The 19,417-nt window shown below is 35.3% G+C and overlaps 1 protein-coding gene across 5 annotated transcripts; it reads right to left on the bottom strand.

Annotated features, from left to right (window-relative positions):
- Positions 1–1,544: 1,544 nt before the first annotated feature.
- LOC133543476 (uncharacterized) lies at positions 1,545–17,757 on the bottom strand. 5 transcript variants are annotated; one of them, XM_061888060.1, is made up of 4 exons: positions 17,605–17,757; positions 12,163–12,519; positions 6,054–6,191; positions 1,545–1,845 (listed from the first exon to the last, which is right to left on the bottom strand). In XM_061888060.1, the coding sequence occupies exons 1-4, from the start codon at positions 17,648–17,650 to the stop codon at positions 1,703–1,705; spliced, it is 684 nt and encodes a 227-aa protein (XP_061744044.1). In that variant the 5' UTR covers positions 17,651–17,757; the 3' UTR covers positions 1,545–1,702. The 5 variants fall into 5 exon arrangements, with proteins under 5 accessions (XP_061744044.1, XP_061744045.1, XP_061744047.1 ...); XM_061888061.1 differs by having other exon boundaries at positions 6,054–6,188; XM_061888063.1 differs by having other exon boundaries at positions 6,054–6,167.
- Positions 17,758–19,417: the final 1,660 nt, after the last annotated feature.

Raw genomic sequence — 19,417 nt, 5'->3', positions numbered from 1 at the left:
ATGGATGTTTATAAATGTTGCAGTTTATAAATAAAGGTTTATAAAATTAAAATAAATAAATAAATAAAACGGTGGCGACTTGTCCAGGGTGTACCCCGCCTTCCGCCCGATTGTAGCTGAGATAGGCGCCAGCGCCCCCCGCGACCCCGAACGGGAATAAGCGGCAGAAAATGGATGGATGGATGGAATTTAAAAAGTATTTGGAATGTGTTTAGCTTTTGAAATGTTCCATGTTTAACTCATTCGTCTGACATAAATAATATTGTTTTCCTTTAAATAATCTACATTAACTAATCATTTCCATGTTGTTGTGCTTTACAAAAATGCCCCGAAATCAGTCAATGAAGCCAGCAGCTCATCTGCTGCCAAAATGAATACATTTGTATCACATTACAAATACAAAAAAAGAAATCACATTTTCAATGTTAACATTACAAAAAGTAGCCAGAAAAGTCAACACTAAGGTTACATTTTTGCTTCAGAAAATCATTCAGTTGGGTAAATTCCTTTAAAGATCTGAAAATGTATTTCATTAACTTTTGGAAGTATTGAATAAGTAAAGTGTTTGTCCTAATTGTCTGTATTTATACTTTAGTCCATTTTTAAGTGAATATTCTTCTTTAATTGTGGCTGGAAAGTATTATTTTAATAGCGCATTCTTGATATTGGTTGGTGCATCCACTAAGACAAAAATCCACATCTTTCAAAAGTTTTGTCAGACAAGCATTTGTTTTTTAAGAATAGTATATTTTGTGTGACCAAGGATTTTATAGAGATTGGAATTTTTTTTATCAAACTGACTCCTTGTACATCAACTCTAAATTCCATGTCTAACTCATCAGCATTCTAAATTACAACAAAATCTAAATATTGAAAAAATATAATATTTTTTCCTATCAAGTTTGTTGTCACATTTTCATTGACTTTATTTGTACAATATCATATGTCCGCCTGCGACCTGCAAACAAACATAGAATAAGGTTTATTTGCAATAAATATTTGCCATTGACAACAATTTGCCACAAAAGCGTCTTATTGCAATGGAATTGTTATCCACTGCCCATATATTCATCCATTTACTTCCGGTTGTCCTTTTTGGGGTCGCAGGGGGTGCTGAAGCCTATCTCAGCTGCATTCGGGCGGAAGGCGGCGTAAACACCCTGGACAAGCCGCCACTTCATCAGTTATTCTTTATTTTTTCCTGCTGTTTAGATAAGAGCAATGAGGCAAATGTAAAATAGTTTATAGCTCTACAGACATGTTTTTTTTACATTTTAGTATATTCAAATTGACATCAAAGGCCTTTGCTTGAACTAAAGAGGCGTTTTTTCTTCTTGGTTTCGACATACAGTATATTTATTTCTACATCGTGATGCATTCGGTTTATCAGCCATTTTCATCGTTTTGCATTATAAAAAATATTTTGTTGTTCTCATACCTTTTTGTAAAAAGTATTGTCTTAATTTGTCCCATCATTGGAGACTTAGCAAATGGCTCTTTTTATTAGCTGCTCCCGATAGAATAATAAATAATACTCCAAAAGATGGAAAGGATTACATGATGAAGTTTATTTATACATTGCTTGATTTCACAATTGACTCAATTTATAAACTCTGTATTAAATATATATAACATATTGGCTTGTATCCCAGCACAAAGCCATCTTAATACTAAGATTTGATCAGTTGTATGATCTTTGCTCCTATTTGGGGCTTTGTTTGCTGTTGCTGCCCCTTGCAGGACTTGGGGTGCGCAGATTCTTGGAGCTTTGAGGCACCTTCAGCTGAGCGGTTGTGGGTTGGCGTGGGCGAGGGTGTGTGTTCATGTATATTGGAAACCTCCGTTCTAGAAGAACATGAAAAAAAAACAGTCAAGAACTAAGTAGGATTTATCGTAAAACGTTAAGTCCTTTCATCGCAAACTGTGTACTTTGCGATGATATGGGAAGCCAAAGTATATATACTGTGTATATATATATGTGTATATATATATATATATATATATATACTGTGTATATATATATATATATATTTATATATATATATATATATATATACTGTGTGTGTATATATATATATATATATGTATATATATATATATATATAAATATATATATATATATATATATATATATATATATATATATATATATATATATATATATATATATAAAAAATACGTATATACAAACCCCGTTTCCACATGAGTTGGGAAATTGTGTTAGATGTAAATATAAACGGAATACAATTACTTGCAAATCCTTTTTAACCCATATTCAATTGAATGCACTACAGAGACAAGATATTTGATGTTCAAACTGATAAACTTTTTTTTTGGAAATTATAATTAAATTTTGGGAACTGAGGAAACTATTTGTTGAAGCTTTGAAAGTGGAATTTTTTCCCATTCTTGTTTTATGTAGAGCTTCAGTCGTTCAACAGTCCGGCGTCTCCGCTGTCGTATTTTACGCCTTGTAATGCGCCACACATTTTCGATGGGAGACAGGTCTGGACTGCAAGCGGGCCAGTAAAGTACCCGCACTCTTTTTTTACGAAGCCACGCTGTTGTAACACGTGCTGAATGTGGCTTGGCATTGTCTTGCTGAAATAAGCAGGGGCATCCATGAAAAAGACGGCGCATAGATGGCAGCATATGTTGTTCCATAACTTGTATGTACCTTTCAGCATTAATGGTGCCTTCACAGATGTGTAAGTTACCCATTTCTTGGGCACTAATGCACCCCCAAACCATCACAAATGCTGGCTTTTGAACTTTGCGTCGATAACAGTCTAGATGGTTCGCCTCCCCTTTGGTCCGGATGACACAATGTCGAATATTTCCAAAAACAATTTGAGATGTGGACTCGTCAGACCACAGAACACTTTTCCACTTTGCATCAGTCCATCTTAGATGATCTCGGGCCCAGAGAAGCCGGCGGCGTTTCTGGGTGTTGTTGATAAAGGGCTTTGGCTTTGCTTAGTAGAGCTTTAACTTGCACTTACAGATGTAGCGACGAACTGTATTTAGTGACAGTGGTTTTCTGAAGTGTTCCTGAGCCCATGTGGTGATATCCTTTAGAGATTGATGTCTTTTTGTGATACAGTGCCGTCTGAGGGATCGAAGGTCACGGTCATTTAATGTTGGTTTCCGGCTATGCCGCTTACGTGGAATGATTTCTCCAGATTCTCTGAACCGTTTGATGATATTATGGACCGTAAATGTTAAAATCCCTAAATTTCTTCCAATTGCACTTTGAGGAAACGTTGTTCTTAAACTGTTTGACAATTTGCCCACGCAGTTGTGGACAAAGGGGTGTACCTCGTCCCATCCTTTCTTGTGAAAGACTGATCATTTTTTGGGAAGCTGTTTTTATACCCAATCATGGCACCCACCTGTTCCCAATTAGCCTGCACATCTGTGGACTGTTCCAAATAAGTGTTTGATGAGCATTCCTCAACTTTATCAGTATGTATTGCCACCTTTCCCAACTTCTTTGTCACGTGTTGCTGTCATCAAATTCTAAAGTTAATGATTCTTTGTACAAAAAAAATGTTTATCAGTTTGAACATCAAATATGTTGTCTTTGTAGCATATTCAACTGAATATGGGTTGAAAATGATTTGCAAATCATTGTATTACATTTATATTTACATCTAACACAATTTCCCAACTCATATGGAAACAGGGTTTGTATATATGTATGTATAAATATATGTGTGTGTGTATATATATATATATATATATATATATATATATATATATATATATATAAATGTGTGTGTTTGTGTGTGTATATATATATATGTGTATATATTTATATACATATTTTTTTATATATATAATATATATATACATATACTAACAAACATTGATACAATATATAACATTTTAATTAAAGCATTAAATATAAAATATAATATTATCTGAATGTAATTTAAGTTAAAGTACCAATGATTGTCACACACACACTTGGTGTGGTGAAATTTGTCCACTGTATTCGACCCATTCCCTTGATTACCCCCTGGGAAGTGAGGGGAGCAGTGGGTATCAGCGGTGCCGCGCCCGGGAATCATTTATGGTGATTTAACCCCCAATTCCAACCCTTGATGCTGAGTGCCAAGCAGGAAGGCAATGGGTCCCATTTTATTTTATAGTCTTTGGTATGACTCGGCCGGGGCTTGAACTCCCAAATTACCGATACCAGGGCGGACACTCTAACCACTAAGCCACTGACTAGGTTAAAAAAATAAACATTTCTTTGCAGGTGTCTGCTTAAGAATCATTTATATCATAGTGAACGGAACAATGTACTTTACCAATCAATTGGAAGGAAAAGTGTGTTTATGGAGAAAAAAAAAGGAAATCTCTATAATATACTGGTTGAATGAAGATGCACACACAAAGAAACTTGAAGCATGAGCGAGAAAATCCAACTGATTTATTTTTTCAATAAAAAAAAACACCTTATTTTGAAAATAATTGTTCGCTATATATACATATATATATTTGTGCTGCTATTTTTATTTTGTGCTTTCTTTATGGCTCTATTCAATTCCATCAAGTCTGAGTGGTCGTAATTTAAATGGTTGAAGTTTGCTGTGGTGTGCAACTGTTACTATGCGCTGTGACTTTATGTGCACTGAGCCCTGTGGTTGCTGCAGTGAGTCTGTGTTGCTAAAGGAAGCAAACACGAAATGTTGCATGTACTCTCGGCTCTATGGTAGACGATTCAAGACCACACAGGATAACACTTGCGAGCCAACTTGTATCCTACTTCTACTTCAGCTTAACACAAGTTCAACCACAACAACCACTCAGCCTTTGCCCACGTCTGTCACACACTGGTTATGAAATCCTATGTAGGTTGAAATATGTGCCACAGTATGTGCTTCAGTATTAGGAAGCAGGTCAGATTTGATTTTCACCCAGGTAACCGGCTAAATAGTTGATGAAAATAAGGTATTACTGAAAAAAGATAAGCACTTGTGAATATTGAGCTAGTGGCTTGAAAAAGACCTTCACAAGGAAATGGATATCACAGGCGAGCCCAACTTTGAAACAATGGATGGGAATCACAATGGATATTTATGAAAATGCTTTTATTAACTATAAATTGGAGAAATTTACTTCATACTGGGAAACGGGGTCAATTATTTCACGCCCCATTAGCCTTATTTTAGTTTCTCGAATTAATGATTGTACTGTTTAAAAAAAAGATTACCGTATTTCCTTGAATTGCCGCCGGGGCGCTAATTGATTTAAAACCTCTTCTCACTCCTGCGCTTACCAAAGGCATGCGGTAAAAGTAAGCATGCGCTAATTATTTGAAAACCTCTTCTCACTCCGGATCTTACCGAAGGCATGCAGTAAAAATTTGAGTGTGATATAAGCTCAGACCTTAAATCCTACTGAATAGCTCTTAATCTTCTTCCCTTTATGCGATTTCAAATTACCGGTATTGAAATCAGCCTCCTCCATTTTGAAAATGATGACAGGGGAAGTGTCACTCGTGACGTCACGAGTTTGACCAGGTGGTAATACTAAGCATGCCCTAATTATTTTGCGAAGCGAGTTTGACCCGGCAGTAATTCAAAGCAGGCGCATACTATATGCCGTGCGGAAATTCAAGGAAATACGGTACTCCCTATATTTTATATATATTTTTTTTAATTAGTATTTTTCTATGTGTTTATATTTTTTTATTAAATTTTTGATTATGATTATTAGTATATATTTTTAATTGATTTATCTGTTAACCTTATAATTACTTCGTTTTGTTTTCTTGTGGCTTTTTTAATTTTTGGGCGGGGGGCTAGGGTGGCATCGTTGGGATATAAACCAAAAAAATATTTTGACATTTAGGGCAAACAATAGATATATGATGTAAACAAATATAATGTAATGGATAGGGATGTCTGATGCTGGATGTCATTAATATTTAAATAAATTAAAAAAAGAGAAATAAAGGTGTAATTCAAAAATAATTAAAAAAAAATATATAAGAAATAAGAAAAAAAGTCATTAAACAGTGCAGTAATCAAAAAAAGGTCTACCTCTGTGTTTACGTTGCCTGGTGAGCAGCACACACGGGACTACCAGAACAAGTATGACGAGTCCTAACACTCCAACCGAGACCCAAAGCCACCAGGTGTCCCGCGAGGCCCCAACTGTGAAAGGCACAGAAACACCTTCTAAAAGAAAGAAAAAAACACTCATGCAATTTATCTTTCGCACAACAACAAGTGTAACTTCCAAATTCGAGCACAACTGTTGGCCTTTTAGGTTGATTTTTTAAAACTTTTTTACTTATATAGTTGAAGCGACACATACAATTTTGACATTCTTAGCTGTCAATGAAAAGAGAGTAACCACTGTATTTTAAACTAAAATACAGCAAAGCTACTCATCATTTGATGAATCCCGACAACAAGGTTATGCTTAGTACTTTTAACACACCCCTTATGGTTGAGGAATTAACATTAGTCGCATAATTTTGGTCTTGACCTCTGTATGTATGATGAGCAGTGTTGGGACTAACGCGTTACTTTGTATTTTCGGCGGTAACTAGTAGTCTGACGCGTTACTTTCTATGGTCAGTAACTCAGTTACCGTTAATGCGTTACTGCGTTATTTTACATAATTTTTTTTATGTAGTATCGGTTAGAAACTGAGAAGATCTGAGTTTGTTTTATTGGACAGCTGCGGTGTCGTCCTTCTGAATCTTCCTGTGTCACAAGGGAGAGAAGAGTGTGGGCGTGGGTGTGGGGAGTGGAGAGGTGGGGGGGCGGGGGGGGTCGTGTCTGTGTTTACTAACAAGACATCATGGCGGAGCTGAAGTCGAGTTTCTTAACATGGAGATATTCTCCCTACTTTGCTTTTGTCGAGCACAAAGAAAACAACATTTTAGTTAAATGTAAGTTGTGTTTTGGATCAAAGATCCCATCTAGTGCCTAAAACCGTAATTCAAAATCTGCTGAAACAGCTACAAAAGCAACATGCTTCGACAAAGCTCGTAAAGAGAGACACAGACTCCGATGCCACTTCACCTCCACTTCCACCTAAGGATTTTAACGGAGGCACTGCTAGCCAGGACAACATTGATAGAGCCATTGCAGCGTATGTGCTAGAAGACATGCAGGCTATTTCTACGGTGGAGTCACCTGCTTTCAGGCAGCTAATTAGCATGATACCTGGCGTCAAACAGCAAATAGCACGGAAAACATTTTCCACGTACCTGGACAGTGAGTACATAAATATGTAAAGCGAGCGAAAGAAAACTCTCCAAACTGCCTCTGCTCATCATTCAGCAATGAAGGTACACACTCTGTCAATTCTCTTATATACTCCTTCATGCTAGACTTCTAGAGTGTTTTATTATCACATCACTCTAAATGTATAGACTATATAACGTTCACAAACATAAAGAGGGATGGTAGTGGGCCAGGCTAATCTTTCCTTATTTCTAAACTAAAACTGGGGAAATGCGTAGAATGTTCTGGGCTTCGGTACAGTGTTGATCACCTGAAGACATGATTTTATTTCACAATTCCTTGAGAGAAAAAAATGCCTGGTTAGGCTTTTTGAATGTTATGTGTGCCTTCCTTGGGTGAAGCCAGGTTTACGGCTATGTTGTTATTATGCGGTTTGTTACTTATGTATGTTATGTTGCAGCTTTTTAAAATAATTTTGTCAATTTGTTCTGGCCTGAAATAAATTGGCCCATTTGAAACATATCTTTATCTTTGTGCGTTGTATGTAGACCACATGGCTTAGCAGAGTTCAGTGATACAAATGCATGTCAAGTTGATCAACAGATTGTATTATTCTCCAGTGCAATAACAGTACTGAAATTAAGGCTGAAAGGGCATTAATGGGAGCCTTAAAAAAAAAGAAGAAAAAAAGTAGTAACTAAATACTTATTTTACACAGTAACGCATTACTTTTTGGTGTTAGTAACTGAGTTACTTTTGAAATAAAGTAACTAGTGACTGGTTTTGAGATTATCGCAGATCCTCAAGATGCAATCTTTTAATCAAATTTGAATAGTAGGATATTGAGACTGATTTTGTGGATATTAGAGATTCCTTTTTTATCTGTAAATGAAATTACAAATTGGTATTTGGTGGGTAGATTTTGAAATGTATTGTATTGTATTCCATCCATCCATTTTTTACCGTTTGTCCCTGAATTTGGGGGATCACTGTTGTATATTATATGATGATGTATATTTTAACTGTGGGTCCCTGTCTATAAGCTGTGTGCTTCTTGGGATGACCTTTTTGCAGAACGGACTCTGATAACAACAAAAGAAACAATAATGAAATAAAAAACTATGTCTGTCTGTAAATAAATAATAAGGTTTTTGTAAAGCTATTAGCGTATTTTTCGGACCATAAGTCGCAGTTTTTTTCATAGTTTGGCCGTGGGTGCGACTTATACTCAGGAGCGACTTATGTGTGAAATTCTTAACACATTACCGTAAAATATAGAATAATATTATTTAGCTTATTCACATAAGAGACTAGACGTATAAGATTTCATGGGATTTATCGATTAGGAGTGACGGATTGTTTGGTAAACGTATAGCATGTTCTATATGTTATAGTTATTTGAATGAGTCTTACCATAATATGTTATGTTAACATACCAGGCACCTTCTCAGTTGGTTATTTATGCGTCATATAACGTACACTTATTCAGCCTGCTGTTCACTATTCTTTATTTATTTTAAATTGCCTTTCAAATGTCTATTCTTGGTGTTGGGTTTTAACAAATCAATTTCCCCCAAAAATTCGACTTATACTCCAGTGCAACTTATATATGTTTTTTTTCTTCTTCATTATGCATTTTCTGCAGGTGGGACTTACACTCCGCAGTGACTTATACTCCGAAAAATACGGTACTCTTTCTGTAGGATACAACCTAGTGAGCTACCCCACATCTAACTGTAGTCTAGTAAGTTATATTTGTAGTTCTAGTGTCTGGTTATATAGCCAAAGAACGCATGGGTCAAGAAGAGTATTAACTAATCTTAAATATCACACTGAACTCGTTTGTAACACATGGTAAAGGATGGTACTCACATAAAGATGTTCCAAACAGGATATTTTTTTTTATTTGTAACAGACTCATTACAAAACGATACAAACCAAATCTCGATTGGTATGTGTGTGATGGTGTGCGATGGTGTGCTAGGATAATATCGACACAAATTAAAGATTCTGTCTAACTGGCGATCTAGACCAGGGGAGTCAAACGTGTGGCTCAGTTTTATCCGGTCCGCATGATGAGTTAGCCAAGTATAAAAATGATCTGCTTTTTTTTAACGTGAGAAACTGTTATAAATGGGTCCACTGGATGTCAAAATAAAAATTATGTTAGGCAAGCAAACGGTTTATATGGGGGACAAGCTGGAGGTGCACAGTAGAGGGTGACTGCGCCTCCTCCTCTTCGACACGCATTAAACTTAAAACTTTGTCTTCTGCTTCGAACGCATCGTCATTTGCCACCCTTGCTTCCCCGAAATGTCTGTCAAACACGATAAAAGTGAACTTAATCCTTTTGAATGTTTTTCACCTCCTTTTCTTACGGTGTGTTGAGTTAGCACTGGATTGATACATGGACATGAAAAATGAGGTATTTTATACTTCGAAGAGTTTACATGTGTTTTTTGTTAAATGCAGTCCAGACCTGTCTCCCATCAAAAATGTGTGGCGCATTATAAAGCGTAAAAGACGACAGCGGAGACCCCGGACTGTTGAACGACTGAAGCTCTACATAAAACAAGAATAGGAAAGAATTCCACTTTCAAAGCTTCAACAATTAGTTTCCTCAGTTCCCAAAAGTTTATTGAGTGTTGTTAAAAGAAAAGGTGATGTAACACAGTGGTGAACATGCCCTTTCCCAACTACTTTGGCACGTGTTGCAGCCATGAAATTCTAAGTCTACTATTATTTGCAAAAAAAAAAATAAAGTTTATGAGTTTGAACATCACATATCTTGTCTTTTTGGTGCGATCAATTGAATATGGGTTGAAAAGGATTTGCAAATCATCGTATTCCGTTTATATTTACATCCAACACAATTTCCAAACTCATATGGAAACGGGGTTTGTATAAAAAAACGTAATGTAATCCCCTTTTTACCACATCTCAAACCACTATTTTATTTCCATTTATACCACCATTGTTTACTTTTTACTTTTTAAATTCGATCTCAATTCTTTACACTATCTATCTATCTATCTATCTATCTATCTATCTATCTATCTATCTATCTATCTATCTATCTATCTATCTATCTATCTATCTATCTATCTATCTATCTATCTATCTATCTATCTATCTATCTATCTATCTATTTATCTATCTATCAACTGGCAGGAGTAGCAACGAGTCTTTGTTTGTATACTATTTATAAGGTATAAAATTTAGAACTTAGAATTTACAACATCACGCATAATTTTAAAAACTTGTTTCCCCAAGCAACATTGTTAAATCATTACACGGTATTTATTTAGTATTTATTTTGATAACCTAATTCATGAGTTGCGAGTGTTGGGTTAAATTTTGGAGTACTTTTATGAAGAGCGATCCATTTTTCGGGGTTATAAGGGTATTATATTATCTAAATTTCTGGGTTTTCAAAATTATAAGCCATTTTTGGGTTGTTTTTCAATGAGTAACGCATTTTTGGGTAATAATATTTTTATTTAATTAAAAAGTTACTTTTTTGTTGAAGGGAATTTCATTAAAGATTAATCTAATCAACATTATTTACAATCACACATCTTATGTACATGAACATATTTGAGCATGCTGTATATTTCTACTATGACCATACACGGCAATTCTTGTACAAAAAATTTCACTCATATCTTCTTTTGGAGTATATTTTAATGTAATAAAAATACTTTTGATCAGTAGTTAGGAAGGAGTAGGACAAACCAGCAGTAAAATTTATAATTTTTAGCCAACTATTGGGTCAAGGAGCGCTAAAGTGAGCAACCCAATAGTTGGGTTGGGAATAACCCAACAGTGTAGTAACCATAACTTAGCTTGTGTTGAATCAATTCAACCCAAAAGTTGGGTTATAAATCAACCAACATTGAGTTATCATAACTCAACTTTTGGGTTGAATGATTCAATGCAAAAGTTGGGTTGAAAAAATTTACACAAAATGTTGAGTTAAAATAACTCAAATAAGGGGCTCGTCCTTTTTTGAACCAGCAGTTGGGTTAAAATTTGGTTATTTTTTCAACCCAACATTTTTTATTGTGTATATCATTGGTTCTCAACCTTTTTTCAGTGATGTACCAGCTGTGAACATTTTTTTTAATTCAAGTACCTCCTAATGACAGCAAAGCATTTTTGGTTGAAAAAAAAGAGATAATGAAGTAAAATACAGCACTATGTCATCAGTTTCTGATTTATTCAATTGTATAACAGTGCAAAATATTGCTCATTTGTAGTGGTCTTTATTAAACTATTTGGAAAAAAGATATAAAAATAACTAAAAACTTGTTGAAAAATAAACAAGTGATTCAACTATGAATAAAAATGTCTACATATAGAAGTAATCATCAACTTAAAGTGCCCTCTTTGGGGATTGTATAGAGATCCATCTGGATTCATCAACTTGATTCTAAACATTTGTTCACAAAAAAAGAAATATTTATGGAACATGTCCACAAAAATTCTAGCTGTCAACACTGAATATTGCATTGTTGCATTTCTTTTCACAGTTTATGAACTTATAACAGTATTATTCAATAAATATATTTATGAAAGATTTTTGAATTGTTGCTATTTTTAAGATTTTTAAAAAATCTCACGTACCCCTTGGCATACCTTGAAGTACCCCCAGGGTAGATGAAGCGCTTTACATGCCATCTTTGACTTTGGTCTATGTTAGTAGACATGACAATTCGTTTTTGAAAATGTGTCCTCCCTTTGAACAATTTGAATAGCTCAACTTTAGATGCTTACTCACCTAAGCTGGATAGCAATGGATTGAACGCTTACGTTTTGTTTGACTTTTGAGCCATGCATTTCCAGAAATCCAAATATTACCACTATTGTTGTGTTTGACTTTGGGCTTCGACTTTAAACACCAGCAAATATAAAAGTCAATTCTCTTCACGTGATGCAATAAAATACTTACGAACGAACACTTGTGTTCCTTCGCAGTCCTCACGCTCCAGTTTGGGAATGTCCGCTGAGATGCTGCAAAAGTACCATCCACTGTTCTTGTGTGTAATGTTGCGTATAAGTTGCCTCTGAAATGTGTCATTGTCATTATTTTTGTTTGACATATTAGAAACGACTGATTCATAGATTTTCTCTGAGTCATCAAACGACGGTCCATTTGGATTAAAATGCCATGCGAGCTGGACTCTTTTTGAAGGCCTACTCTCCAGTCGGTAGCACAAAACCAGATCGGAACCCGCAGGAGCAACCACTCTTGTTTGTGTTTCGTTTAAAACAGCGGTACACGGCATGGCGGTTGCAACACAAACTGCTGAGGAGGGGGGAAAAGAGACATGTTAGGGTCATGTTTTAATTTCTAGCTCTTTTTGTTAACAGTTCTAACAACAGTTAAAAAAAACTTCTTGGTGCAGTATTAACAACCAAAAGTATCGAGGTAAAAAAAATCTGACTATTTCGAAATGTTAACTGGACAAACTTACTCTTGTCATTATAAATACACTGCAAAAACTGAAATCTAAGTAAGATTAAAGGCCTACTGAAATGAGATTTTCTTATTTAAACGGGGATAGCAGGTCCATTCTATGTGTCATACTTTCGTAATATTGCCATATTTTTGCTGAAAGGATTTAGTAGAGGATATCGACGATAAAGTTCGCAACTTTTGGTCGCTAATAAAAAAGCCTTGCCTTTACCGGAAGTAGCAGACGATGTGCGCGTGACGTCGCGGGTTGTAGGGCTCCTCACATCCTCAGTGTTTATAATCATAGCCTCCAGCAGCAAGAGCTATTCGGACCGAGAAAGTGACAATTTCCCCGTTAATTTGTGCGAAGATGAAAGATTTGTGGATGAGGAAAATTAGAGTGAAGCACTAAAAAAAATAAAAAAATAAAGAAATAAAAGGCGACGGCTCCAGGCGGCGGCAGTGGGAGCGTTTCAGATGTAATTAGACAAATTTACTAGGATAATTCTGGAAAATCCCTTATCTGCTTATTGTGTTAATATTATTTTAGTGAGATTATAAAGTCATACCTGAAAGTCGGATGGCTGCGGTGAACGCCAGTGTCTCTGAGAGAAGCCGAGGAGCCAAGATCACAGCTGTCTTTTTGAGCTGCAGGATGAGGTCGCATAATCCACTTGATTCTCTGGTAAGAGCCGACTTAATATCACAATTTACCCATCCAAAAACTTGCTGGTTGACGTAGAGAAACATTTTCGCTTGACCGCTCTGTGTTAAAGCTTCACAACAAACAAAGAAACACCGGCTGTGTTTCGGTGCTAAAGGCAGCTGCAATCCACCGCTTTCCACCAACAGCATTTTTATTTGACGTCTCCATTATTAATTGAACAAATTGCAAAAGATTCAGCAACACAGAAGTCCAAAATACTGTGTAATTATGCGATGAAAAGAGACAACTTTTAGCCGTGTGTGTGGTGCTGGGAGAACATGTCCGCTCAACATAAGCGTCATCATTCCACAACGTTTTCAACAAGATACCTCGCGGGAAATTTAAAATTGCAATTTAGTAAACTAAAAAGGCCGTATTGGCATGTGTTGCAATGTTGATATTTCATCATTGATATATAAACTATCAGACTGCTTGGTAGGTAGTGGGTTTCAGTAGGCCTTTAAATATCTCAAATAAGGGTGATATTTGCTTATTTTCTGTCTGATAAGATAATTCTTCTCACTAAGCAGATTTTATGTTAGTGTTTTACTTGTTTTAAGGGTTTTGGTCCTAAATGATTATAGTAAGGTACAGTATTACAGCTTGTTGCTGAGATTTTATGACCTATATTGAGTAAAACATGCTTGAAACTAGAATATCAACTTTTGCAAAGCTGTGTCATTAGGTATAAAAATATTTTTTCAAAGGAATCATTTCTTATTTCAAGCATGAAAATCATGATTTTGACACAATTGTGTCTCAAAATCAAAACAGATGACAGCAAAATGGACTTTGCTGTTTTATTTTCAATGCAACAATAGAAAATATGTACTCACATAGTAGTACAGTTGGCACAGTGCAGTAAACTGACAGTTAATATTTAAACATGTGACATTTCTAACAATTTTCAACAGAAATAGTTCATGCACATTCAGATAAATTCTTCAAAATTACAATACAATTTTTGTGTTAATTGACTGAAAGACCACGCAATTTGCGCGATGATGTCATGTTTCTATTTAGTCCAACTTTGCTGTTTTAAGAAATCTAATGTCAAGATAATGGCACTAGCATTTACTTAATTTAAGAATATTTTTCAACATATTGAGCAAAAAGGTCTCTTTTTTTACCCAAAAAAAGTGCACTTATTATTGGTGAGAATATACTGATTTTAAGGTATTTTGGGGTTCATTGAGGTTAGCTAATTTTACTTGTTTTGGAAAGTCTTGACAAGCCAAATTTTCTTGTTCTATAATTTTGCTGAGTTCAAATAAAAATACTCCGAATTTTTGTAATTTTTTTTCTTGTTTTTAAACACTGACTTTTTGCAGTGTACCCAGTCGATTTTCATAAAAGGCAACATTTCTAATCAGTATACTCACATTTTTTTCGTCCTGTGATTTAACCACAATTAAAAAATATTACCTTTTAACCAACATATTTGAAGAAAGTTGAAACAAATACATGATTAGTATTGAAAGATATGCAATTAAACCTAAATCTAGAAAATTGTACCTGAAAAGTCAAACAAAACTCAGAGTTCAACTCTTTCTTATGGAATCAAATCTGGCGAGACTTTAGCTCAGTGATCTTCTAAGGACTAACTGCCAAGATGTTTTTTAATTTGATTACACTGTCGACCGCAAATGAAAAGTGTGACTACAACCGCAGAACCATAAATGGAACATATAGTACATAAACGACTATGATTATTTTTTTAACTAACAGTGATAATGCTACAGTCTGTAAAATCTTGAGCTATGAATTCACTGCAAAAAGTCAGTGTTCAAAAACAAGAATAAAATAAATACAAAAATTTGGGGTATTTTTATGAACTTAGCAAAATTATCTGCCAAAAGAACAACAAAATTTGGTTTACCAAAACTTTTCAAAACAAGTAAAATTAGCTAACCTCAATGAACCCAAAAATACCTTTAAATAAATATATTCTCACTAATAACAAGTGCACTTTTCTGGTCGGAAAAAAAGAGACATTTTGCTCAAAATATTGAAAAATATTTGTAAATTAAGTAAATGCTAGTGCCATTATCTTGACATAAATATGCGCTAGGCATCGTGATTTTTTTCCCCCCATGCTTGAAGTAAGAAATGATTACTTTAAAAAAGTAGTTTTATACTTGTAAGTGTTGATGACACAGCTTTGCAACAGTTGATATTCTTGTTCCAAGCATGTTTTACTCAATATAGGTCATAAAATCTCAGCAACAAACTGAAATATCTTACTGAGATACAAACCCTGTTTCCATATGAGTTGGGAAATTGTGTTAGATGTAAATATAAATGGAATACAATGATTTGCAAATCATTTTCAACCCATATTCAGTTGAATATGCTACAAAGACAACATATTTGATGTTCAAACTGATCACCTTTTTTTTTTTCAAATAATTATTAACTTTAGAATTTGATGCCAGCAATACGTGACAAAGAAGTTGGGAAAGGTGGCAATAAATACTGATAAAGTTGAGGAATGCTCTTCAAACACTTATTTGGAACATGTGCAGGGTAATTCGGAACAGGTGGGTGCCATGATTGGGTATAAAAGCAGCTTCCATGAAATACTCAGTAATTCACAAACAAGGATGGGGTGAGGGTCACCACTTCGTAAGCAAATTTTCGAACAGTTTAAGAACAACATTTCTCAACAAGCTATTGCAAGGAATTTAGGGATTTCACCATCTACTTTCCGTAAAATCATCAAAATGTTCAGAGAATCTGCCGAAATCACTGAACGTAAGCGATGATATTACGGACCTTTGATCAAAAACAGACATCAGTGTGTAAAGGATATCACCACATGGGCTCAGGAACACTTCATGAAACCCTTGTCAGTAACTACAGTTGGTCGCTACATCTGTAAGTGCAAGTTAAAACTCTACTATGCAAAGCCAAACCCATTTTCAACAACACCCAGAAAAGCCGCTGGCTTCACTGGGCCCGAGCTCATCTAAGATGGACTGATGCAAAGTGGAAAAGTGTACTGTGGTCTGACGAATCCACATTTCAAATTTTATTTGGAAACTGTGGACATGGCGCAAAATTCAAAAGCCAGCATCTGTGATGGTATGGGGGTGTATTAGTGACCAAGGCATGGGTAACTTACACATTTTTGAAGGCAGCATTAATGCTGAATGGTCCATACAGGTTTTGGAGCAACATTTGTTGTCATCCAAGCAACATTATCATGGACACCACTGCTTATTTCAGCAAGAAAATGCCAAGCCACATGTTACAAGAGCGTGGTTTCGTAGTAAAAGAGTGCGGGTACTTTCCTGGCCCGCCTGCAGTCCAGAACTGTCTCCCATCGAAAATGTGTGGCACATTATAAAACGTAAAATATGACAGCGGAGACCCCGGACTCTTGAATGACTGAAGCTCCACATAAAACAAGAATGAGAAAGAATTCCACTTTCAAAGCTTCATCAATTAGTTTCCTCAGTTCCCAAACGTTTATTGAGTCTTGTAAAAAAAAAAAAAGGTGACGTAACACAGTGGTGAACATGCCCTTTCCCAACTACTTTGGCACGTGTTGCAGCCAAGAAATTCAAAGTTAATTATTATTTGCAAAAAAAAACAGAGTTCATGAGTTTGAACATCAAATATCTTGTATATGTCGTCCATTCAATTGAATATTAGTTGAAAAGGATTTGCAAATCATTGTATACCGTTTATATTTACATGTAACACAATTTCCCAACTCATATGGAAACGGGGCTTGTAATTTAGGACCAAAACCCCTAAAACAAGGAAAACACTCTAACATAAAATCTTCTTAGTGTGAAGAATGATCTTATCAGACAGAAAACAAGCAAATATCCCTCTTATTTGAGATATCTTACCTTAATTAGATTTCAGTTTTTGCCGTGTTAATCTGGTAAATCGTAAATTATATCCCTGAGAAGTACAACACACAGTCATTAAATGCTTGTCATTAAATCCTAAAGTCAGGTTGACTAGAAATTTCTCCCATTTAGCACACAAATTTGAGGCCTGACATGCACATGCGTATAAAATTTAGCAACATTGGCTAAAAAAAAATACATAAAGCAAGACTATAATAGCAGGAACTTGTCTCTTAAAACTAAATTTAATGTCATGGATTAATTACTTAAACAACTGTTTACTGTTTTATTTTGTCCCCTTAATTACATGAGATCAGTACTGTGTAGCTCATATTGAACACAATTGCAGTATATTATATAGCTTACCACTGAGTAACACCAACGCCAACTCCTTCAGCGACATTTGCATCATCTTCTTCTCATCTTGTCTGCAGCTCTGCGGGACCTAGAAGTCGATCTGTGAGTGGGTGGCTGGAGTTTTTTTTCCCCCACTCGACTCAACAGAGTCTGAGGCTTTGACTGAGGTCGCCGTGGAGAGGTGTACAAGAAATACAGCAGAAAAAAAGTCATTTTTCACCTACATGCATGCATGATCCGGCCTACTTTACACCTAAATGTTGCGTATATAACTATGTATTATTTCTTTAATTTTTTAATTTTTTTTTACATTTTAGTTGTGATGGTAATGATTTAGTTTAGTTTGAACATGTTTGAATTACAATTAGATTTACAATTACAATTAAATTACAATAAGGAACATATAGTATGGTTATGCTTGGACAATTGCATGTTTTTATTTATTTATAGGACATTGTGTAGAAATATTAATAAGATGGCTGCACCACTACATGCTAATTTTCGGCACATTTAAAGTTAAAGTACCAATGACTGTCACACACACACACACACTAGGTGTGACAAAATTATTCTCTACATTTGACCCATCACCCTTGATCACCCCCTGGGAGGTGAGGGGAGCAGCATCCACAATTAAAACACATGACACAATTAAAATTAAATAATAAAAAAAAATTGTAAATACAATTGCAATGCACAGAGAAAGTGCAAGTTTCAAATGGGTGTGCAATGTTGTCAAGGTAGAATATTTTAGCAGCATCATTTAAAGTGAAGTAGTATATAAAGGGCAATATTATAGCAGCATCATTTAAAGTGCTGTAGTATATAAAGTGCAACAGTTTTTAATCAAAATCCATATAACACAGCCTACAGCAGTGGTTTTCAACCTTTTTTTTTTAATTCAAGTACCCCGTAATCAGAGCAAATTATTTTTGGTTGAAAAAAAGAGATAAAGAAGTAAAACACAGCACTATGTCATCATTTTATGATTTATTAAATTGTATAACAGTGCAAAAATATTGCTCATTTGCAGTGGTCTTTTTTTAACTATTTGGAAAAGAAGCTATAAAAATAACTAAACACTTGTTGAAAAATAAACAAGTGATTCAATTTTAAATAAAGATTTCTACACATAGAAGTAATCATCAACTTAAAGTGCCCTCTTTGGGGATTGTAATAGAGATCCATCTGGATTCATGAACTTAATTCTAAAACTTTCTTCACAAAAAAAAAAATCTTTAACATCCACAGCCCAGTCACATATTGTATTAGGTTTCTGCAGACCCACAAATGTGACTGCAAAGCATACTTGATCAACAGCCATACAGGTCACACTGAGGGTGGCCCTACAAACAACTTTATCACTGTTACAAATATGCGCCACACTGTGAATCCACACCAAACAAGATTGACAAATACATTTTGGGAGAACATCCGCACCGTAACACAACATAAACACAACAAAACAAATACCCAGAATCCAATGCAGCCCTAACTCTTCTGGGCTATAATAGGGGACGAGGTTGGGGTGGGGGCAAGGATGTATATTGTAGCCCGGAATAGTTTGGGGTACATGGGATTCTGGGGATTTTTTCTATTTTGTTTATGTTGTGTTACGGTGCGGATGTTCTCCCAAAATGTGTTTGTCATTCTTGTTTGGTGTGGGTTCACAGTGTAGTGCATATAGGTAACAGTGTTAGAGTTTTCTTTACGGCCACCCTCAGTGTGACCTGTGTAGCTGTTGATCAAGTATGTCTTGCAGTCGCTTACTGCGTCTACAGAAGTCAAATACAATATGTGACTGCGCTGACACGCTGTTTGC

The sequence above is a fragment of the Nerophis ophidion genome, linkage group LG26 (assembly GCF_033978795.1).
Source record: "Nerophis ophidion isolate RoL-2023_Sa linkage group LG26, RoL_Noph_v1.0, whole genome shotgun sequence".
Lineage (NCBI taxonomy): Eukaryota > Metazoa > Chordata > Actinopteri > Syngnathiformes > Syngnathidae > Nerophis > Nerophis ophidion.
This window is presented reverse-complemented; position numbering and strand designations above follow the sequence as displayed.